This window comes from Cebus imitator, unplaced genomic scaffold (genome assembly GCF_001604975.1).
Source record: "Cebus imitator isolate Cc_AM_T3 unplaced genomic scaffold, Cebus_imitator-1.0 Scaffold744, whole genome shotgun sequence".
Classification (NCBI taxonomy): domain Eukaryota; kingdom Metazoa; phylum Chordata; class Mammalia; order Primates; family Cebidae; genus Cebus; species Cebus imitator.
The window spans coordinates 253,320-273,088 of NW_016108059.1; the positions used below are offsets into that span (position 1 = coordinate 253,320).

The window sequence follows — 19,769 nt, forward strand, 5'->3', positions numbered from 1 at the left end:
TTACCGCATCAAGCATTTCTGAATCCCTGAAAGCCAAGCAATAGCTAGCTTTACCATATATATGAAGTATCAATTTAAAAAGAAATTTCAGAACTGGCAGTATGTTTTCAAAGAATATAATCCTGAATACTAAGAACACTTCTGTTTTATCAAAATGTTTGAATCAGAAGGCAAAATCTCGTTAATTTTTATCTAATTAAAATTCCTTCCCTAAATTAAAAATAGGGCCATTATCCAAAACTTCAGTTCTGTGATGCTGCCAAAGTAAAGGGATCGAGTTTTTGTGGTACAGACAAACATGAATGTTCTACACATTACCATATACTTTAAGAGCAAGATGATGTTAGGAGCTTAGCAACAAAAGATTAGTTATGCATATATAACTTTCAAATAAATATCAAAATTATAAATGACATTAAAACAACAATTAAAATATGTTAATAACTTGAAAAGTAACAAGGAAATAATTAAGAAACAGAAACTTACCAGCTTAATTGCCACATATTCATTTGTGTATAAATTTTTCCCTTGAAAAAGAAATAAAAAATCAGATTCTGCCAGTAATTTATTTTAAAGATACATTATATAAAACTGTACTCTGAAAAAAAAGCACATAAAACATTTCATTAAAGCATGGGTTTTTGCTTCTATATCACCAAAAAAAAATTAACAAGGAAATATTTAAGCTTACTATCAACTCAATGATACATTTAGTATTTTGCCGAGATTCAAAGTAGAAAGTGATATGAATAAATACTACAGATATTAACAGCCCACTTACAAAAATGGTAAGATTCTGATTTCATTGAAATATTGTATATAATTTAGAAAGTAATCAATTGTCAAATGAATGCTTAAAAAATTTCAAAACCAGGACTCCTATATAAGAATACCAAATTCTTCTGCCAACCATGAAATCCATCATTTCATTTTAAATCCATCATTATTATGAGATGTAATCTTACTAAGGCTCATATTTAATCAAGTAAATGTATTAAATACATTTAAAATACCTGAAAGAAAATGAAATAAGATTTTAAAACATTCAATAATTGGCTCTGATAAACTACACACTTTGAGGACAAAAATAGTTATTGGCGCCTCACCCTAACCAGATTAATTCCAAATATCTTGAGAGTTAAATATAAGCTATAAAACAAGAAAAAATACACATCCATATATTAAGGACTTTCAGAGCATAAGAATTAAGATCATGGCCAGGCGCAGTGGCACATGCCTGTAATTCCAGCTACTCAGGAGGCCGAGGCAGGACAATTGCTTGAACCTGGGAGGCAGAGGTTGCAGTGAGCTGAGATCTTGCCACTGCACTCCAGCCTGGGCAACAGAGTGAGATTCCATCTCCAATATATATATATGGATCATAAGGTTTTATACAGATTTGATTAAATATTTAATATCACCAGAGATTTAATATCACTAACTCGTAAAGAATTCAAATGAATTACAATAATCTTTAAGCATTGGCAAATCAAAAATAATCTAGAAAATTCCAATTGGTCAGCATCTGTAGTCAATGTAGAGTACTAAGGAGAATTCTGGAAGCACTAAGTATATGAAGATAATTTGATTAATGTGAAGTATATTAAAAAGAATTTTAAAAAGTACAACATGCTTTCTGAGTTTCCAGGATTTTTTCAAATAGCATGTATTACTTTTATAGTGAAGAAAATAGAATAATAATAGTTTTTTGGGTTTTTTTTAACAGTAAGAGTAAATGGCCCTAATCACACTGGCTACTGAACACAGAAGAAGTAATCATCAACTTTGACACATGTGATTTTCCAACATCATAGCCCAAACCTCCTTCCATACAGCAGCTGATGAATGGTAGTAAAACTTTTAGGCAAAATTCCAGCTTTTTATACAAATATTGTAATACTTTTCTGAATTTTCTCCTTATTGTACAAAATTGAGTGAAAATAAAAGGAAAAAAGAAATATTCATATTAACACTAAGTAATAGAAGTGTCATAAACTCAACACAGTTGGCAAAAAGGATGGAATTCAATAGAAGTTCCAAAAGTGGTCAACTTTAAGCTCTATTCATATAGGTACTGAACCTATATACATATTTTTTAAATGACAGAATATTTCATATTTTTAGTCAATTATTTCAACATTTAGATGTACCTCCATACACATTTTCAAAAATGCTTTACATATGAAAAGTTAGGTTTCCTTCTAGTAACCTTATATAGTGAATAATTTAATGATATTCACAATGAAGAACTTAATCTCAAAGAACTGTCTAATTAACAAAGAGACAATTCTGGTTTTGAGTTCCAAGACAGAATATCCCAAACATATTATTATCCTTTCATAACTATTTTGTATATGTTGTCTATTCACAAGTCCACAGGGAAAAAACTTCACAGGACAAGAAGTTAGGTTAAATACAAATCTCAAAGAATCAAAATATGCCAAATGCCTCTAAAAGTACCATTTTTATTGGCTTTTATATGTTCCAATGTCTACCTTTTAAGTCACAACAGAAAGCACTAAATCCTAAAAGGATTATCTTTTTTTTAAATACTAGACATTTTGCTGAAAGTCGCCATTATAAACATGAACAAAGATTAAACAATAACACAAGTGTATTTTTGTCACCTAGCATAGCCACAGCCTCACATAGTTGACTTTTAGTCAGTATTTGTTATACACATAAACAAACAAATGATGCACAAAATACGTGTTTATGTATGGTGCGAGTGAAATGGAGAGAATGTGCATGTAGGGAGAATCCCGTTAAAAGAAAAATCTAAGTAAACTGGTGCCAGCTAAGCGATGTTTTAATCTAATTTTAAAAGACATTTCCAGTAAAGCACTGTGCCATACATTTTAAACTTGAAAATATAGTTTTACCGATTTTGTGGCTTTGAGGTGGCAATTATCAGAAACCATGTTCTTCAAAATCCATGTATATATATGTTTACAGTAGGAACAACTATTTACCCAACAATAGCCATTCTCCCCCTACAGAATGCCCAAGCTTGAAAACGGATGCCCAGCTAAGGCATTTCCCGCCTCTCTTCAGCTTAATGTGGCCATGTGACTAAGTTCGGGATGTCAGTGAACATTAGGTATGTTCCTCCTCACTTCCAGGAAGGAATGTATATGCTCCTGTTCCTTTTTTTTCTTTCTTCTTGCCGGCTGGGAAATGGAAACATCTAAAGCAATCACCTTGTGCACAGAGACTGAAGTCACATATTAAGGATGCAGAGGTACCTTGACACTTTGGATTTCTCTCTCTGGTCGGTGTCATGTAAAATAAAAATAAGCCATTTGCTTGAAACCACTATATATTGGATTTATTTGTTACCATTTTACAGTCTATTCCTTAGTTATTACATTTTTGATAAGTTTTATAATAGCTTCAGTTAGAAACAGTAGAAAAATCAATAAACATGAAAATAATGAACCCATCCAAATCTACATATTTATTTGATACATATACTGTAAAGCCTGCAAAATTTTCAACAAAGCAATTATCAAATATGAACAAGAAAATAAGGTGTTATTTGCTTTGTAGGAATAAGAAACAAAAAAACAAAAATAAGAGATGTTATGGAAGCTCCTGTGGTATACTTAATTACGTCAAAAGTTACAATATCTTATTTCAGGTATGGTTATGCATAAAGCAATAAGTAACATTCTCTTCTGTGCTTTTTTTTTTTTTGCAACAAAGTCTCAGTCTGTCACCAGGCTAGAGTGCAGTGGCACAATCTTGACTCACTGCAACCTCTGCCACCCGGGTTCAAGACATTCCCCTGCCTCAACCTCCCAAGTAGCTGGGATTACAGGTGTGAGCTAACACACCCGGCTAATTCTTTATATTTTAGTAGAGACGGGGTTTCACCATGTTGGCCAGGATGGTCTTGATCTCCTGACCTCATGATCCACCAGCCTTGGCCTCCCAAAGTGCTGGGATTACAGGAGTGAGTCGCCACGCCCGGCCTGTGCTCTTTTATATTATAGTCAGATGTGGCCACAGATTGCAAAGGAAAGTCTCTACAAAAATAAAAGTTATTATACTTACAAATTCTAGAGAGGAAGTCACACTGCATGCCACACAGGGTCACAGGGGAAGCACTAAGTTTTGGTTAGGTGGCAGAAAACAAGAGCAAGCAGAGTAACTAGGCCAAGCATTTACTGGAGTTTCCAAGGGTAAGGCAAAGCCAGGCAGGGTAAATGGTTAAGGATTACTCAGTTTGAATAATACCAGTGACCCTTGGGCTATAATAATGGGTCTCTAGCTGCCAGGTACCTGGCCCTGGAGGGATGATTAGGTAAAAGAATACTGCCTCCTGGGTGTATGGGCCAGATAGAAAAGGGCTGTGGATTGGTTAGTGTGCATATAAAAGGCATGCTCCCAACTGAGTTTTTTGTTAACTCTAAAAATTGGTTAACCCCTGGAGGGGCAATCTCATCCCACCCAGAAAAATTTTTTAAGATGTCAAAACATCATAATATACAGAAAAATAAAAAGACATATATAATACAATCAACCCTGTATTTTAGCTAGCTATGTTTGGTCTTATTGAGTGACTATCAAAAACATTCCTAGGAGTTTGCCCAAACTAGAAATACATCTACCAATAAAGAAAATAAATAAATAAATAAAGCAAACCTTACTACCAACACATAAAATAAAACTACAAAAACAGATGGTTCTCAACTACGACGGTTCAATTTGAGATATTTCAACTTTATATAATGTTGCAAAAACAATATGCATTCAATAGTAATCATACTTTGAAATTTGATCTTTTCCTGGATAAGATCAAAATAAGCAATAAGTAGTATGATACTAGCTCTCAATGCTGGGCAGGTGCAGTGAGGTGATGCTCTCAAGTCACCCACACAATCATGAGGCTAAACAACCAATATTCTACAGCGTACTGCATTGCCAGCATTTTCTGGATATTGTGTTTTGAGTTTTTCAATGTCATTATGTCTATAAAATGCCCATTTTGAACAAGATATTTCAACTCAAGATGGTTTTATCAGGATGTAACCCCATCTTAAGTTGAGGAACATTTGCACATCAATTCACCTTCCTTATTTCTTCTCATTTTTTTAAGAGACAGGATCTCACTACATTGTCTAGGCTGGACTCAACCTCCTAGAATCAAGTGATCCTCCTACCTCAGCCACTCCATTAGCTGGAACTACAAGCATGCCCCACCAAGCCTGACTGTTAATTTTTTTTTTTTTTTTTGGAGATAGAGTTTCACTCTCTTGCCCAGGCTGGAGTGCAGTGGCACCATCTCAGCTCACCACAACCTCCACCTTCCGGGTTCAAGTGATTCTCCTGCCTTAGCCTCCCGAGTAGCTGGGATTACAGGCGTGCGCCACCATACCTGGCTAATTTTTGTATTTTTAGTAGAGACAGGGTTTCACCATGTTGGTAAGGCTGGTCTCGGCCTCCCAAACTGCTGGGATTAGAGCCACCACGCCTGGCCCTGTTCAATTTAAAATAAAAACAGAATCCAGATAAAAATGATAAATACATGTATTTAAATACAATTTAAAACTAAATAAACATAATTTAAATTATTATTTTAAATGCTTACCAATTTTTTTTAATCTCGTGATTTTTTTTTTTTTTTGAGACGGTGTCTCACTCTGTCACCAGGGCTAGAGTGCAGCGGCACAATCATAGCTCACTGCAACTTTAAACTCCTGAGCTCAAGTGAACCATCTGCCTCAGGCTCCTGAATAGCTAGGACTATAGGCATACACCATCACACCTGGCTAATTTTTTTAATTTTCTGTAGAGACAGGCTCTCACTATGTTATGGAGGCTGGTCTTGAAGTCCTGGCCTCAAGCCACCCTCCTGCCTCGGTCTCCCAAAGTGCTGGGATGACAGATTAGAGCCACCATGCCAAGCATCAAAGGTCTGAAGTTTTAAATGGCCTGCAATGTCTGGAACAGTCTTCTATTCCAAAAAGAACTGTCCAGCCCAAAATACCAATTGCACCCTTACTGAAAATCACTTACCTATAACATGTGTAACTTATAGTCTTTCTTACCCAATATAAACCACATAAAATTTCAGTACCAGAAATCAAATGTTCAAGATATATCTATTAATGAGGTTTTAAAGAAACTAATTTAAGAATATAAACGAGCTTTTAAGGTTAGTGTTTATCGAGGTATAGAAAGAATAATGCTCACAATAACATTTTCTTAACAAATAAACCATCTGGGGCTTTTTGAAAAGCAGTAAAATACTCTTTTAGTAGTCTATGAAAAAGGAAGAATAAAATGATTAGTCTATAACTACATATCATATGTATCTTTTAAGAATACATAAAACACAGATGCAGAGACAATACACTCAAATAAATTTACATAAATATATACAGATGTATATATACACCAAAGACCCATAGATAGATTAGATAGGTAGGATAGGCAGATTGATATACTAAGAAGCCATCATATTCCTATTCCTGTTTATTCACACACTGCAAAAGAAAAGGGTGTTTTACTGCTGTTTTAGTATGGTACATATAGTTTCTCACATTGTCCTTGTTAAAATGGTCAACAAGATTTGTGTGAATATACACACACACACCTATATACACATGCCACATGTGTGTATATGGGTGTGTGTGTATATTCACACAAATACATATATATCTGTGTATGTGTATAGTTTTTCTGAAATAAACCATATGAAGCAGATTTTGAATAAAAATGGCCAAAGTATATGCAAGTATAGTGTCAGTCTTTTCACAATATTATCTAAATTTGATCATCACAGTAACCTAGGAGTGGAAATAATCCCAATATAAAGAGAAATTTGAGGGCCTGAGGGGTTAAATGATTTATCTGCTCCATAAGGCACTATTTTTATATTCTTCCAGAATATTATCAATGCCTAATCGTGCCTGGTACATGATAAATATGTAATAGGTATTGGATGTTGCTGAGAATTATACACAATAACAGATTATAAACAAGTAAATAATGTTTTTTCTAACTCCAAAGTCTGACACAATTTAGGGATTTCAAAGTATCTAATTCAATATCCTTCAAATAATAAAACATAAAACATTGCCCCTTATTTGAATCCCTACTACATATGAAAGAGTCTGCCGGCAACATCATGTAACAACAATATATAAATTATATAATTGCCTTTTATTGGCTTGCTTCATTCAAATATTTAATGAATATCAACTACACAAAACTATTAAGATGAAGGAGTAACTACAGATTAGGGTACTTCACAAGATGAAAAGGAGTAGTAGTTGAGTAGATAAACATACAATTGGATTTATTTCTAGCAGCAGGATTGAATCTAAGAGAAACTGTAAAGTCAAATTTTCTTTTTACATCTAAAGTTCACTCTTGGTGGTCCACTGACCAGAGCCCTCATGGTACCTGAATACTGACTTCTATACAACCATTATAACCACACCACCCTCCTTCTTGGTTTTCTGCAATGAAAAACCTACATCACTACTGTATTAGGAGTTAAAAGACCTACAATTTTGATCATGAGCTTGCCATTAAATTGTTGTGAACATCTGACAATTAACTTTCCCTCACTGAGTTCCAACTGCCTTGAATATAGAATTAGGAAACTTAATTAGACCAGCATTTCTCAAATTCCCCTAATTATGATAACCTGAATCAATACTGAGCCACTTGTTAAGAATATGGAATCCAGACATACTTGAAGCAGAAGAAAGGGTAGAAAGAAAAAAATTAAATTACAATGATGTAAATTTGTTAATTGTATGCAGTTTCAATATATTAACTTGACTTTAAGCCATACCCATGCCCCAAAAGTGATCAATTACTAAACATTTTTGAATCTGAAAAAGTAGTCTAAATATTCCTAAAGAAAACTGCAAAGGCTTTACCGGAAGCTATTTCAGCTTACTGGGCCTTTTTGTTTGTTTTCTCATAATCTGGATGATTAATCTCTGGATGGTTAAAGTAGACATTCCTATACTAGAGAATTTCTTACACATGAAAATACAAGCACAAAAGAAATTCCCACCATCTGTATTCTTTAAAATTACCACAACCATTAAACAACTAAACAAATTATATACTAAATCATTTTCATTAAAAAGTATCTTCCAATTTTTAAAGTGCTTCTAACATAATGGAATAAACAAAATAGTCTTACCTAATCGTAATTCTCCAAAATTGCCACATCCAATTTTTTTTCCAACTCTAAAATTAGGTCCAACCATTAAAACTCCAGACGATGAAGACCCAGTTCCTCGAGTGTTGTGCCCCGATCGACCACTAGGTCGTGCCATTCTATCATCTGATTTGTCCTTGTCTTTCTTTTTATTTTCCATATCAAGTTTGCGGTACTCCACTTTGAATTCTTTAATCAAGACAAGCACACTGAAATAGGGTATTGTGAAAATAGGTACATCACTAGGTAACTGTACCAGATGGGTAATGTTAACATTCAAATTGCAGTAGGTAGTCAATTAACCGGAGCATGTTCATCCCATTCGTAAAATTTTTCTCAGTTGTCTTTTCAGCAAAACATGTCTTCAAAATTATCTTTTCAATGATGTGGGCTGATATTGACAGAGAGCTAGAATATTAAGAAAAGGAAATTAGTCAACTAAGAATTTTAAATATATGTTTGGGAAATTAGATAACAAAAGTTTAGGCAAGAATTACTGCTATCTGTTGATGCCCATTGAAATTAAACCACAGTACACACTTTTAAGTTAATCATTATCCTTTATTTATATACTTTAATACCAAAGATAGGACAAAAATAAAACAAAGAAATCACATATTCAACTACTTCTTAAAAATTAAAAAAGGGACAAAATTATATTGTTTCATAAATCAATATATATTCACTAATATAAACCTTTCAGCTTAAAATTATCTCAATTAGACAAACAGTACTCAAAATATTTTTCAAGTCTTTTGGAAGAGTCTTCCCCATTCATATTCTCTGGGAATTACCTCAATTCTGTGGTAATTCTGCACCCTTACACGATATCCCTACTTTTCTATGGTAATTCTGCATCCTTATGCAATTTCCCTATTTCTGTTTGAACAATTTGAGTGGGCTCTTGTTCTTTGCTATTAAAGAAATTATTATTTCAAAATACAGTCACTAATGAAGAAACAAGGATTGATATCAAATGCTTATTCCTATTACAGAAATTTTCTAATTATATAATGCATCCACAACAAGGTTTGTAACAAACAGTATTTTCTGATTAATTTTTAGCAACTCCCCAAATATGCAATTACTGTTACAGGTAGTGACTACCTGGGGCTGGTAGTGTGGGCAGTAAGGGAATTTACCAAGACAGTAAAGAAAGGCAGACTTATTAAAAAAAAAGTAGGAAAACACTTTGCAGGAAAGCAATGGGCGTATCAGCAAGAGAGGAGCTGACTGAAAAGAGACAAAGGCTTGGTGGGGATTATATAGGATCATTCTTGTGCTGGAGAGGGCTACGTGCAGTACTGATAATGTCAAGGTTGCAATGAGCTAACCAGTATTTTTCTATCAGCAGAGGGTCTGGTGATAAGCTGGGCACAGGGAGACTCTGAGTTTTTTCTGCAGAAAGGCTATGTGTCCTGGACCATGAAGAAAGTCCAGGATTTTCTTTTTACAGCCCCCCACCCCTACCAGCCTGACTCCTTTTCCCTAATTAGGATTCCACAATTACTCCTAACACTCAATCTATTTATGAAGTTTGTTTTATTTGCCATACTCTTATTTGCAGATGCAACTGTAAGCTTCCGTTTACTCTGCTTCCAGCCATGACACAGTAACTATACTGAACATCTCTTCCTGTTGTAAATAAGTAGAAAGCTGGACAAAATATATAAAGCATCTGTTTTTAGGCATCAAACAATAGGCAGTACAGACTGTGATCCTTGAGAAAAAACACAAAAGGTGAGTCTCACCTTCATCCAAGCTCTCTGGCTAGGAGCAATTTCCCAACCACAGCACAAGGAGGCCTCAGGCAACACAGAGTGATCGTAGATCAGAATATGCAGCTGTTGAAGTGAATGGAATTTGTAGTACATAGAATCAAAAATGAAGTAGTTCTGTAGTGGGGTGGGTTAAGGTGGTAGCAGGGCAGAAGGCTAGGCTACATGTGTGCAAGGGAATAGTCTGAAAAACCTAGCAGAAAATAGCTACTACAATGTTAAATGAAGAATAGAAATACTAGAAGCTTCACAGAGCTGAGAAACTTTAAAGTTCCTATTCAGTCAATAGAAGAACCTCACTAATATCCCAGGCATTCAGCTCGGAAGCCACAAAAACTCTCAAAAGTAAGGACCATACCCAACAGTAAAGGCCTACTCTAGAGTGTCCCAATTAAAGTCTAAAACTAAACCTAGATAGCATTCAGAGTAGCTCTGAACACATTAATTGCATCCTAGAACAAAACTTAAGTCTCAAAAAGACAAAAACCCAGACTCTCAACAATACTGCTAAAAATTACCAAACATGCAAAGCAGCATTAAATGTAACCCATGGCTAAGAAACAAAGCTGTCAAAGGAGACAGACGCCAAGATGACCCTGATGCTTGAATTAGAAGACATGACTTAACACTAATAAATAGCTATGAGTCCTATTTAACTGAAGAAAAAGAAGAGGACAGAAAAAAAAAATTGAAGAAATAATAGCTGAAAACGCCCCAAATTTAATAAAACAAAACAACAAAAACCTACAAATTGTCTCAGCAATAATCACATAATAAATTTTTAAAAAAACTAAATCTAGGCACATCGCAATCAAACTGCTAAAATCCAAAAATTTAAACAATCTTGAAAGCAGAGAGAGAAAAAACTAAACTTGACATACAGGGGAACTAACTACTTATCAAAAACAATGGAGGCCCAAAAGAAAAGGGAAGGATATTTTCAAAGCAATGAAAGGGGGAATAAAAACTTTCAACTTAAAATTCTTTTTCCTCTTTTTTTCCCACAGGTGTTGATCAATTCAGAATTCTACATTCAGTAATGTTATTCTTTAAAACAAGGAGAAAGAAAGGCATTTTTAGATGAAGGGAAGCTGAGAATTGGTCACAAGTAGACCTGCACAACAAGAAATGCTTTTTAAATAGTCCTTTAAGCTGAAGTAAATCACATAATACCAGACAGAAATTTGAAACTTTAAGAAGAAATCTAGAGCGCTGAAACTAGGAAATGCATGGGTATTCATTTCCTTTAAAGATAAATTACCATTTAAAGCATAAACAATTTCTTATGTCATATATAACACAGGTAGAAGTAAAATATATGACAACATAAATGGCAAGGAGGGGTAGTTGTAAATGGAATTACATTGTTTTAAGACTCCTTCTTGAAAATTATTAAGAAAGTAGATTTTAAGTGTTCTCACCACACACAAAAAAAATGTGAGGTAATGCAGATGTTAATCAGCTCTATTTAGCTATTCCACAACATATACATATTTCAAAATATGTACTACACAATAAATAAATACACATAATTTTTATTCATTATATAAATTAAAAAGAAAACAGGAAAAAGATTATATTTGTGAAGAATTATGTGGTTCTACATTAATTCTAGGTAGCCAATGATAAGTTAAAATGCACATTTTAATACCTAGCTCAAACAATAAAAAATGAGTTACAATAGGAATAGCTAAAAAAAACCAGGACAAGAAATAAAATGGAAGATTAAACATTACTTGGTTATAACAACAGAAAAAGAACATACAAGACAAAAGAAAACAAATAGCAACACAGTGGACTTTAAAACGCATATAAAATGAAATAGACCAGATTTTCCCCCAAACAGGCAAAAACTGTCAGACTATATAAAAAAACAAGACTCAACTACAAACTGTTTACAAGAAACTATTTTAAATACAAAGATACAGCAGTGGCTCACACCTGTAATCCAAGCCCTTTGGGTGGCTGAGGTAGGTGAATCACTTGAGCTGAGGAGTTCAAGGCCAGCCTGGGCAACATGGTGAGAGCTCATCTCTACTAAAAATACAAAAATAATGAGCCGGGAGTGGTGGTGCACACCTGTGGTCCCAGCTACTCCGGAGGCTGAGGTGGGAGAATCGCTTGAACCTGGGAGGTGGAGGTTGCAGTGAGCCAAGATTGTGCCACTACACTCCAGCCTGGGTGGCAGAGTGAGACCCTGTCTCAAAATAAATAAATAAACAAATACAAATATACAGATAGATTGAAAGTTAAATAATAGAAGAAGATATACTGTGTAAAGAGCACATATAAGAAGCTTGTGAGGCTATATTATCATACAAACTCGACATCAAAACGAAGGATTATCTCCAAATTTACGGATTATAATAAATTATAATTTATTTATAATCTATATAATAAATTATAAAAATTTATAATTTTTATAATGATAAAAATATGAATTCAATAGAAAGACATAAAAACAATAAATATGTATAAGCAAACTGAGGCAATAACAAAACTAAAAAGAAAAAAGGCAATCCTTATTAAAAATATTTTAATCACATGCTTTCAGTAATCAATAAGGTATAAGAAAAAATATCAGTAGGTATATGGCAGATCTAGATAATACCATCAACTACCTTGAACTAACTGACATTTATAAAATACTGCAAAATAAAATTCCTTTCAATGCTCACCAAGAAAGATCTTATGTGTGCTATAATTTAAATCTCAAGTAACTAAAATATTACAAAGTATATCTGGTCAAAATAGAATTAAATTAGAAATTGCTAGGCATGGTGGCTCATGCCTGTAATCTCAGCATTTTAGGAGGCCAAGCTGGCTACCCAGCTTGGGGTCAGGAGTTCAAGATCAGCCTGGCAAACATGGTTAAACCCTATCTCTATTAAAAATACAAAAATTAGCCATGCCTGTAGTCCCAGCTGCTAGGGAGGCTAAGGCAGGAAAATCACTTGAACCTGGATGCAGAGCTTGCAGTCAGCAAAGATCGCATCATTGCACTCCAGTCTGGGAGACAGAGCAAGACTCTGTGTCAAAAAAATAAAAAGTAAAAACAAATTAAATTAGAAATCAATAGCTATATAGCATCTAGAAGAGTCCCCAAATTTGAAAATTAAACACACATTTAAATAATTCATGAGTTGAAAAAAAATCACAAGAGAAATTAGAAAAAAAATCTAATTTGCAATTCTAATGCTTAGCAGGAAATCAGAAGCTTTAAAGGCCTATATTAGAAAAGAAGTTTTTAATAGGTGATCTGGGTTTTCTCCTTAAAACAGCTAGAGAAAAGAGCAAATCAGACAAGAGTTGGGGAAGTACTTCAATAGTTATTACTAATAGTTATAAACATATAGGAAAATATAGTCTTAATGAGCAAAAATAGGAATTCTCAGCTAATAAATGGATAAATACCAGAGCGAAGAGAAAAAAGAGACCCTTGAATAAAAACTGTCATAACTGAAATGAAAACCTTCACTAGATACATTCAATGGCAAACTGGATAAAGCAGAAGTGTCAATAATTTCCAAAGAAATTATCCAGAGAAGAAAATCAATAAGACAGAAAATAGACCACAATAGAGAAAACAGACAAAAAGCTGATTTTTGATAAAGGTCAACAAACTTTGTAACCCCTAGCAAAAATGATCAAGAACAAAAGAGAATATACAAATTACCAAGAAGAAGAATGAAAGAAGAGATATCGAAATGATCCTATCAATACTAAAGGACAAAGGACTCTAACTTTAGGCCAATAAATTTAATACAGATGAAATGGACAAATTCCTTGAAAAATGTAACATAGGGATACAAAGTGAAACAAAATATCAAAAGTTCCACATCTATTGCTAAAATTTAATCTATTAAAAAATGTTCCCATAAAGATGATTTCACTAGTGAATTTTATCAAATGTTAGGAAAAAGTAATACTAATCTAAAGCTCTTTCAGGACATAGGAATAATCATTCTACTTTGTGAGATCAGCACAATCCTAACACAAAAGCCTGACAAAAACAATTTATGCAAAGAAAATTAAACCTGCATTTCTCATGAGCATAGATACAAAAATTCTATGTACAACATAAGCAAATATGTAGAAAGTTTAACAAGTAATAATCAAAAAAGGTTTAATACTAGAAGTGTAGGACTGACTTAACATTTTAAATCAATTCACCAAACTAACAGAAAATAGAAAACCCACAGGGATAATCTTTTTTTTTTTTTTTTTTTTTTTTGCTGCTCTGTTGCCCAGGCTGGAGTGCAGTGGCACAATCACAGCTCACTGCAGCCTCGACTTCCTCAGGCTCTGGTAATATTCACACCCCAGCCTCCAAGTAGCTGAGACCACAGGCACACACCACCACGCTCAGCTAATGTTTTCGGGTTTTGTACAGACAAGGTTTTGCCATGTTGCCCAGGCTGGTCTCAAACCCCTAAGGTCAAGCAATATGCCCACTTCAGCCTTCAAAGTGCTGGCATTACAGCCCAATGGGATCATCTCAACAGACAAGAGATTACATTTGACAAAATTCAACCCATGACCAAGCTCATGCCTATAACTACAGCACTTTGGAAGGCCAAGGCTGGAAGATTGCTTGAGGCCAGGCCAACCTGAAAAACAAAGCAAAACCCTATCTCTGTGAACATGTATTTTTTTAAAATGATAATTTGAAATGGATCATAGAGCTAAATACAAATACCAGAACCAAAATGAGGAGTATCTTTGCTATCTTAAGGTAAGTGAAAATGTCTTAGAAGATGCTAAAATCACAAATCATTAAAAAATCTTAATAAAGTCATCAAAAATAATCATTTCCCATCAAGCGATAGCTTTAAAAAAAAATACAAATACTTCAGTATGGGCTAAATTATTTTATATGAGTGTGTATAAATATGTTGCAACTGAACAGTAAGAAAAACAACTCCTTTTTTTTTTATCGTTCTTTAGGTGCTGGGGTACATGTGCAGATCATGCAGGATTGTCGCATAGGTACACACATGGCAAGCTGGTTTGCTGCCTCCATCTCCTGGTCACCTATATCTGGCATTTCTCCCCAAGTTATCGCTCCCCAACCTCCTCACCCCCCACTGTCCCTCCCCTAGCCACCCACAACAGACCCAGTGTGTAATGCTCCCTTCCCTGTGTCTATGTGCTTTCATTGTTCAACACCCACCTATGAGTGAGAACATGTGGTGTTTGATTTTCTGTTCTTCTGTCAGTTTGCTGACAATGATGGTTTCCAGATTCATCCATGTCCCTACAAAGGACACAAATTGGGATACACGTGCAGAACGTGCAGGTTTGTTACACAGGTATACACGTGCCATGGTGGTTGGCTGCACCCATCAACCCGTCATCTACATTAGGTATTCTCCCTAAAGCTATCCCTTTCTTGGCCTCCCACCCCCCTAACAGGCCCCAATATATGATGTTCCCCTCCTTGTGACCACGTGTTCTCACTGAACAACTCCATTTTTTTAAATACAGAAAAGATTTAAACAGACTCTTTTCACAAAGAATATACAGTACACAAATTGCATATATACAAAGCATATGAAGCTGTGCTCAATATCATTACTTGTCATGCAAATATAAATTAAAGCCATAATGAAATATCATTTCACAGCCATTAAAATAGCTAACATTTAAAAGACTGACAATACCAAGTATTGGTAAGAATGAAGAACTAGAACTCTCAAAAAAGTGCTGGTGGAAGTAAAACTTGTATGACTTTGGAAAAAAGGTTGATGGTTTCTTATAATATACACACCTATGACTTAGCAATGCCACCCTTAGATGTTGACCCAAGGAAATAAAATGCATGTTTACAAAAAGACTTGTACACTAATGTTTAAAGCAGCCTCATTTATAATAGACAAAAAATTGGAAACGATCCAAATCTGCATTAACAGAAGAATAAACACATTAGTATAGTCATATAATAGATGACTACTTAGCATTAAAAAGGAACGAAATGCTGATACATGCAACAATATGGTGAATTTCTCAGACATTAAACTGAGTAAACGAAGTCAGGCATAAACAATTACCTACTACATGATTCTAGTTATATTTAGCTCTAGAATCAGCAAAACTAAGCTGTGGTGATAGAAATCCTGTCAGCAGTTAAGTAGGGTAGTGGGAAATTTGACAGTAAAGGGTCATGAGAAACTTTCTGAAGGAAAGAAATGTTCTATATCTTAATTGGGAGGAAATTATATGGATATATACATTTGTCAAAACTCATCAAACTGTACTTAAAATATATGCATTATATGTAAACTGTACCTCAAAATATGATTTTTAAAAACAATTTCCTCCCCTCCACACACACACAAAACTGTGTATTTCATTTAAAGATGTATGTTTTCCCCAGTATACCACTACTATAAAATTTACCTTAAAATGCTACTTTCGTTTTTGTACAAATCTATGGGGTAAATGTACAATTTTATTGCAAGCATAGCTTGCATATGGTCAACCTGAGGGCTTTTACCATCACCCAAAACATGTACATTGCTCCCACTAATCAGTTTCTCATCACCTACTCCCTCCCACCACCACCCCACCCTTCCAAGTCTCCACTCTCTATCATTCCACTCTCTAAGTCCATGTATAAACATTTTTAGTACTCACAAGTGAGAACATGTGATATCTGACTTTCTGTTCCTAGCTTAAGATAATAACCTCCTGTTGCTGCAAAAGACACGATTTGTTCTTTTTTATTGCTTAAGAGTATTCTATTATATATACATACCACTATTTACACATTCATCCTTTGATGGGCACTTACGTTGATTCTGTCTCTTTGCTATTGTGAACAGTGTTGCCATAAACGTAGGAGTGCAAGTATCTTTCTGACATATTGATTTCTCTTCCTTTGGGTAGATACCCAGTAGTGAGATTGCTGGATCCAGTGGCAGTTCTATTTTTAGTTATTTGAAAAGTCTCCAGACTGTTTTCCACATAGGTTGTACTAATTTACATTCCCACCAACAGCGTATAGGAGTCCCCTTTTCTCTGCATCCTCACCAACATCTGTGATTTTTTTTTTTCTTTTCAGTAAGAATCATTATGAATGAAGATATCTCACTGTGGTTTGAATTTGCATTTCCCTGATGATTTGTGATGCTGAATATTTTTTCATATGCCTGTTGGCCATGTGTGTGTCTTCTTTTGAAAAATGCCTATTCATGTCCTTTGCCCACAAATATGATTATTTCTCTTTTTAATGCCACTTTAAGTTAATGAACTTAATATTTTATTTTAGAAGTTTTAGTTATTTGACATATAATTGCACATATTTATGGGGTACATGTGATGTTTCAATACACATATTATATAGTGATCACAGAGTAATTATAATTAGCATAGGCATCATCTCAAACACATGATTTCTTTGTGTCAAGAACATTCAACATACTCCTTCTAGCTGTTTGAAACTATGTATTACTGTTAACTATAGTCATCCTACAGTGGTACAGAAAACTATAACTAATTCCTCCTATCTAGCTGTAAGAAGCTTAAAAAAAAAAAAAAAGGCTCTTCTGTACTTTTTCGATATAGAAGTAATTTTCTTTTAGCAAATTTTCATGTTATTTTCAATACATAGCTTTTCATTTATGTTTAATTAATCAAATATCAAAAAAACTCATGCTATATCTAATAAGAATTCCAATAATACAATGAAGTAAAAATATTCCTTGGGATATCCACATCCCTTGTCCTCCATCCCACTTGCCCTTCTCAGAAAGAATCATAACTTTTCATTCAGTGTGTATGCTCCAAAGCTTTTAATGCTTGTGCATGTATATAAGTACTTATGTACAGAAATATGTGTGGGTGGGTTGGTTCATTTTACATAAGAGGTCCATATGAAACCTCTGGACAACCAGAACTGTTCCACAATAGAAGCATTTAAAAGCATATAAAGGACTTTTGCCTTTTCCCTTTCCTATTCCTTCACATGAACCCTAGAGGAGCAAGGTGTAGCTAATGAATGGGAGAATGGAAGAAAGATGAATGAAGAAACAACACCTAATTCCCTTCCTCAACAGAGGATCCAGAGTCAAGCGCCAAGTCGGAGACTAGGAGAGAGAGAGAGGCAGAAAGAAGTAATGAGTTAGCTTAAAATTGAACATCAAAAATTGAACAGGTCATTTCGATATCTGTAAAGCAATCCACTGAGAAAACAAAACGATTCTTATAAAGATACATGACAAGAAATCAGTGAAAATGGACGAGGATATCATTCATGAGTTGGGAAGTGAAAATAATCAAAATATATAGATGACAATAGTGCTTAGGGAGAAACTAAGCCATTTCCTGTTTTATTCCATCTAGTTTAGTATATTCAGGTCACTGTTCATAAACTTGTAATAACGTATTTTTTTATTTTTTAAAAATACTTTTAACAAATTAGAATTTTAATTAAAATATTTTGTAGTAAAAGTCTTAGTATGTTACAGTATTTTTCCCTATCATAGCACCTATCAGGCAGTATTAGAAATGCCTACATGTGTGTCTATATCAAGAGTCATGACACTACAGCCTGCAAGCTATTTGCCTATTTTTATACAAACTTGGACCTAAGAATAGTCTTTACATTTCCATATAGTTGGGGATCAGGAATTATTAGAAGAATAACATTTTATAACAAACATGCAACAATAAGAAATCCAAGTTTAGTCTTCATATATAAAATTGTATAGGAATCCATGCTAATTTGTTTACATGTTGTTATGGATGCTTTTGTGCTACAAGAGCAGAGTTGAATAGTTGCGACAGAGACCATAAGTGGTATACTTATCATTTCACACTGCTGCTCAGAGAATCATAAATTGCAGTGGCATAGTTATAACTTGACAGTAGTGCCACACACATTACCTACTGCTATACTATACTTATTTTTTATTACCAATGCATATGGATATCAAAACCAATAGAGAAAGTGGACTTTCACGGTCATGCTTTTAAGGCACAGTGGAGTGTAGGTTATTTGTTCTCAAATTAGATGAGAAAGCATTGTGTTTACTATACAATGGTACTATGCTGAACAACACAATACACTTGGACATGACCACATGCATTAGTTTTCTATTACTGTGTTACAACTTATTAAAAACTTAGAGGTTTAAAACAATACAAACTTCTTATCTCACAGTCTCTGTGGATCAAAGCCTGGGCACAGCTTAGCTGGGTGATCTGCTCAGGCTGTACTCAAGGTATTGGCTAGGACACTTTCTCATCTGGAGGCTGAAGTGGGGAAAAAATTCTTTTCCAAGCTCCTTCAGACTGGACAGAATTCATATGCTTGCAGTGTATAATTGAGAGCCCCAGCTTTTTGCTGGCTGTCAGATGGAGGCCACCCTCAGTTGCTAGAGGTTGCCTACAGTTTCTAGAAGCTGCCTATAGTTTGCCATGTGGACTTCTCCAAAATGGCTGCTTACTTCATCAAGCCCTTAAGAAAAATCTCTAGCTCTGATTTTCTAAAATTGAATCTTATATAAGGTAGCATAACCTTCTCTTTTACCCAAGTCCCAGGATTTGTATCCTATTCCAACACATCAATTCTCCCAGGTCTTGGAATCCTTGATAGCTGCTTCCAGACCTCTTTAATACTGCTTGCCGGACTATGTGCTATTATAAAGAGCATAGAATGAAACATAGTAATCCTGGAATCCCATTTAGATCCTAATTAGCTGTATAGCATTGAACAAAACACTTAATCTGTCTAAGCTCATTTTAATAATTATAAAATAGAAGGATTAGACTTGGAAATTTCTAAGGGTGTTCTTATATCA

The 19,769-nt window shown here is 34.4% G+C and overlaps 2 protein-coding genes across 10 annotated transcripts in view; one reads left to right on the forward strand and one right to left on the reverse strand.

Annotated features, from left to right (window-relative positions):
• CSNK1G3 (casein kinase 1 gamma 3) overlaps nucleotides 1-19,769 on the reverse strand; it is a 105,226-nt gene that overhangs the window by 64,486 nt on the left and 20,971 nt on the right. For 8 of the 9 annotated variants that reach the window (XM_017519436.2, XM_017519434.2, XM_017519432.2 and 5 more), the window contains exons 2-3: nucleotides 8,171-8,596; nucleotides 487-527 (exon numbers count right to left, since the gene is read on the reverse strand). In XM_017519436.2, coding sequence (XP_017374925.1) covers nucleotides 487-527; nucleotides 8,171-8,348 — 219 coding nt within the window. In that variant the 5' untranslated portion in view covers nucleotides 8,349-8,596. Of the gene's footprint in view, nucleotides 1-486; nucleotides 528-8,170; nucleotides 11,518-19,769 lie in introns of those variants that run through there. The other variant, XM_017519429.2, reaches the window with a different exon arrangement.
• LOC108296837 (methionine aminopeptidase 2-like) overlaps nucleotides 14,676-19,769 on the forward strand; it is a 13,110-nt gene continuing 8,016 nt past the window's right edge. Inside the window, 1 exon segment of the mRNA XM_037735188.1 lies at nucleotides 14,676-14,701. Coding sequence (XP_037591116.1) covers nucleotides 14,676-14,701 — 26 coding nt within the window.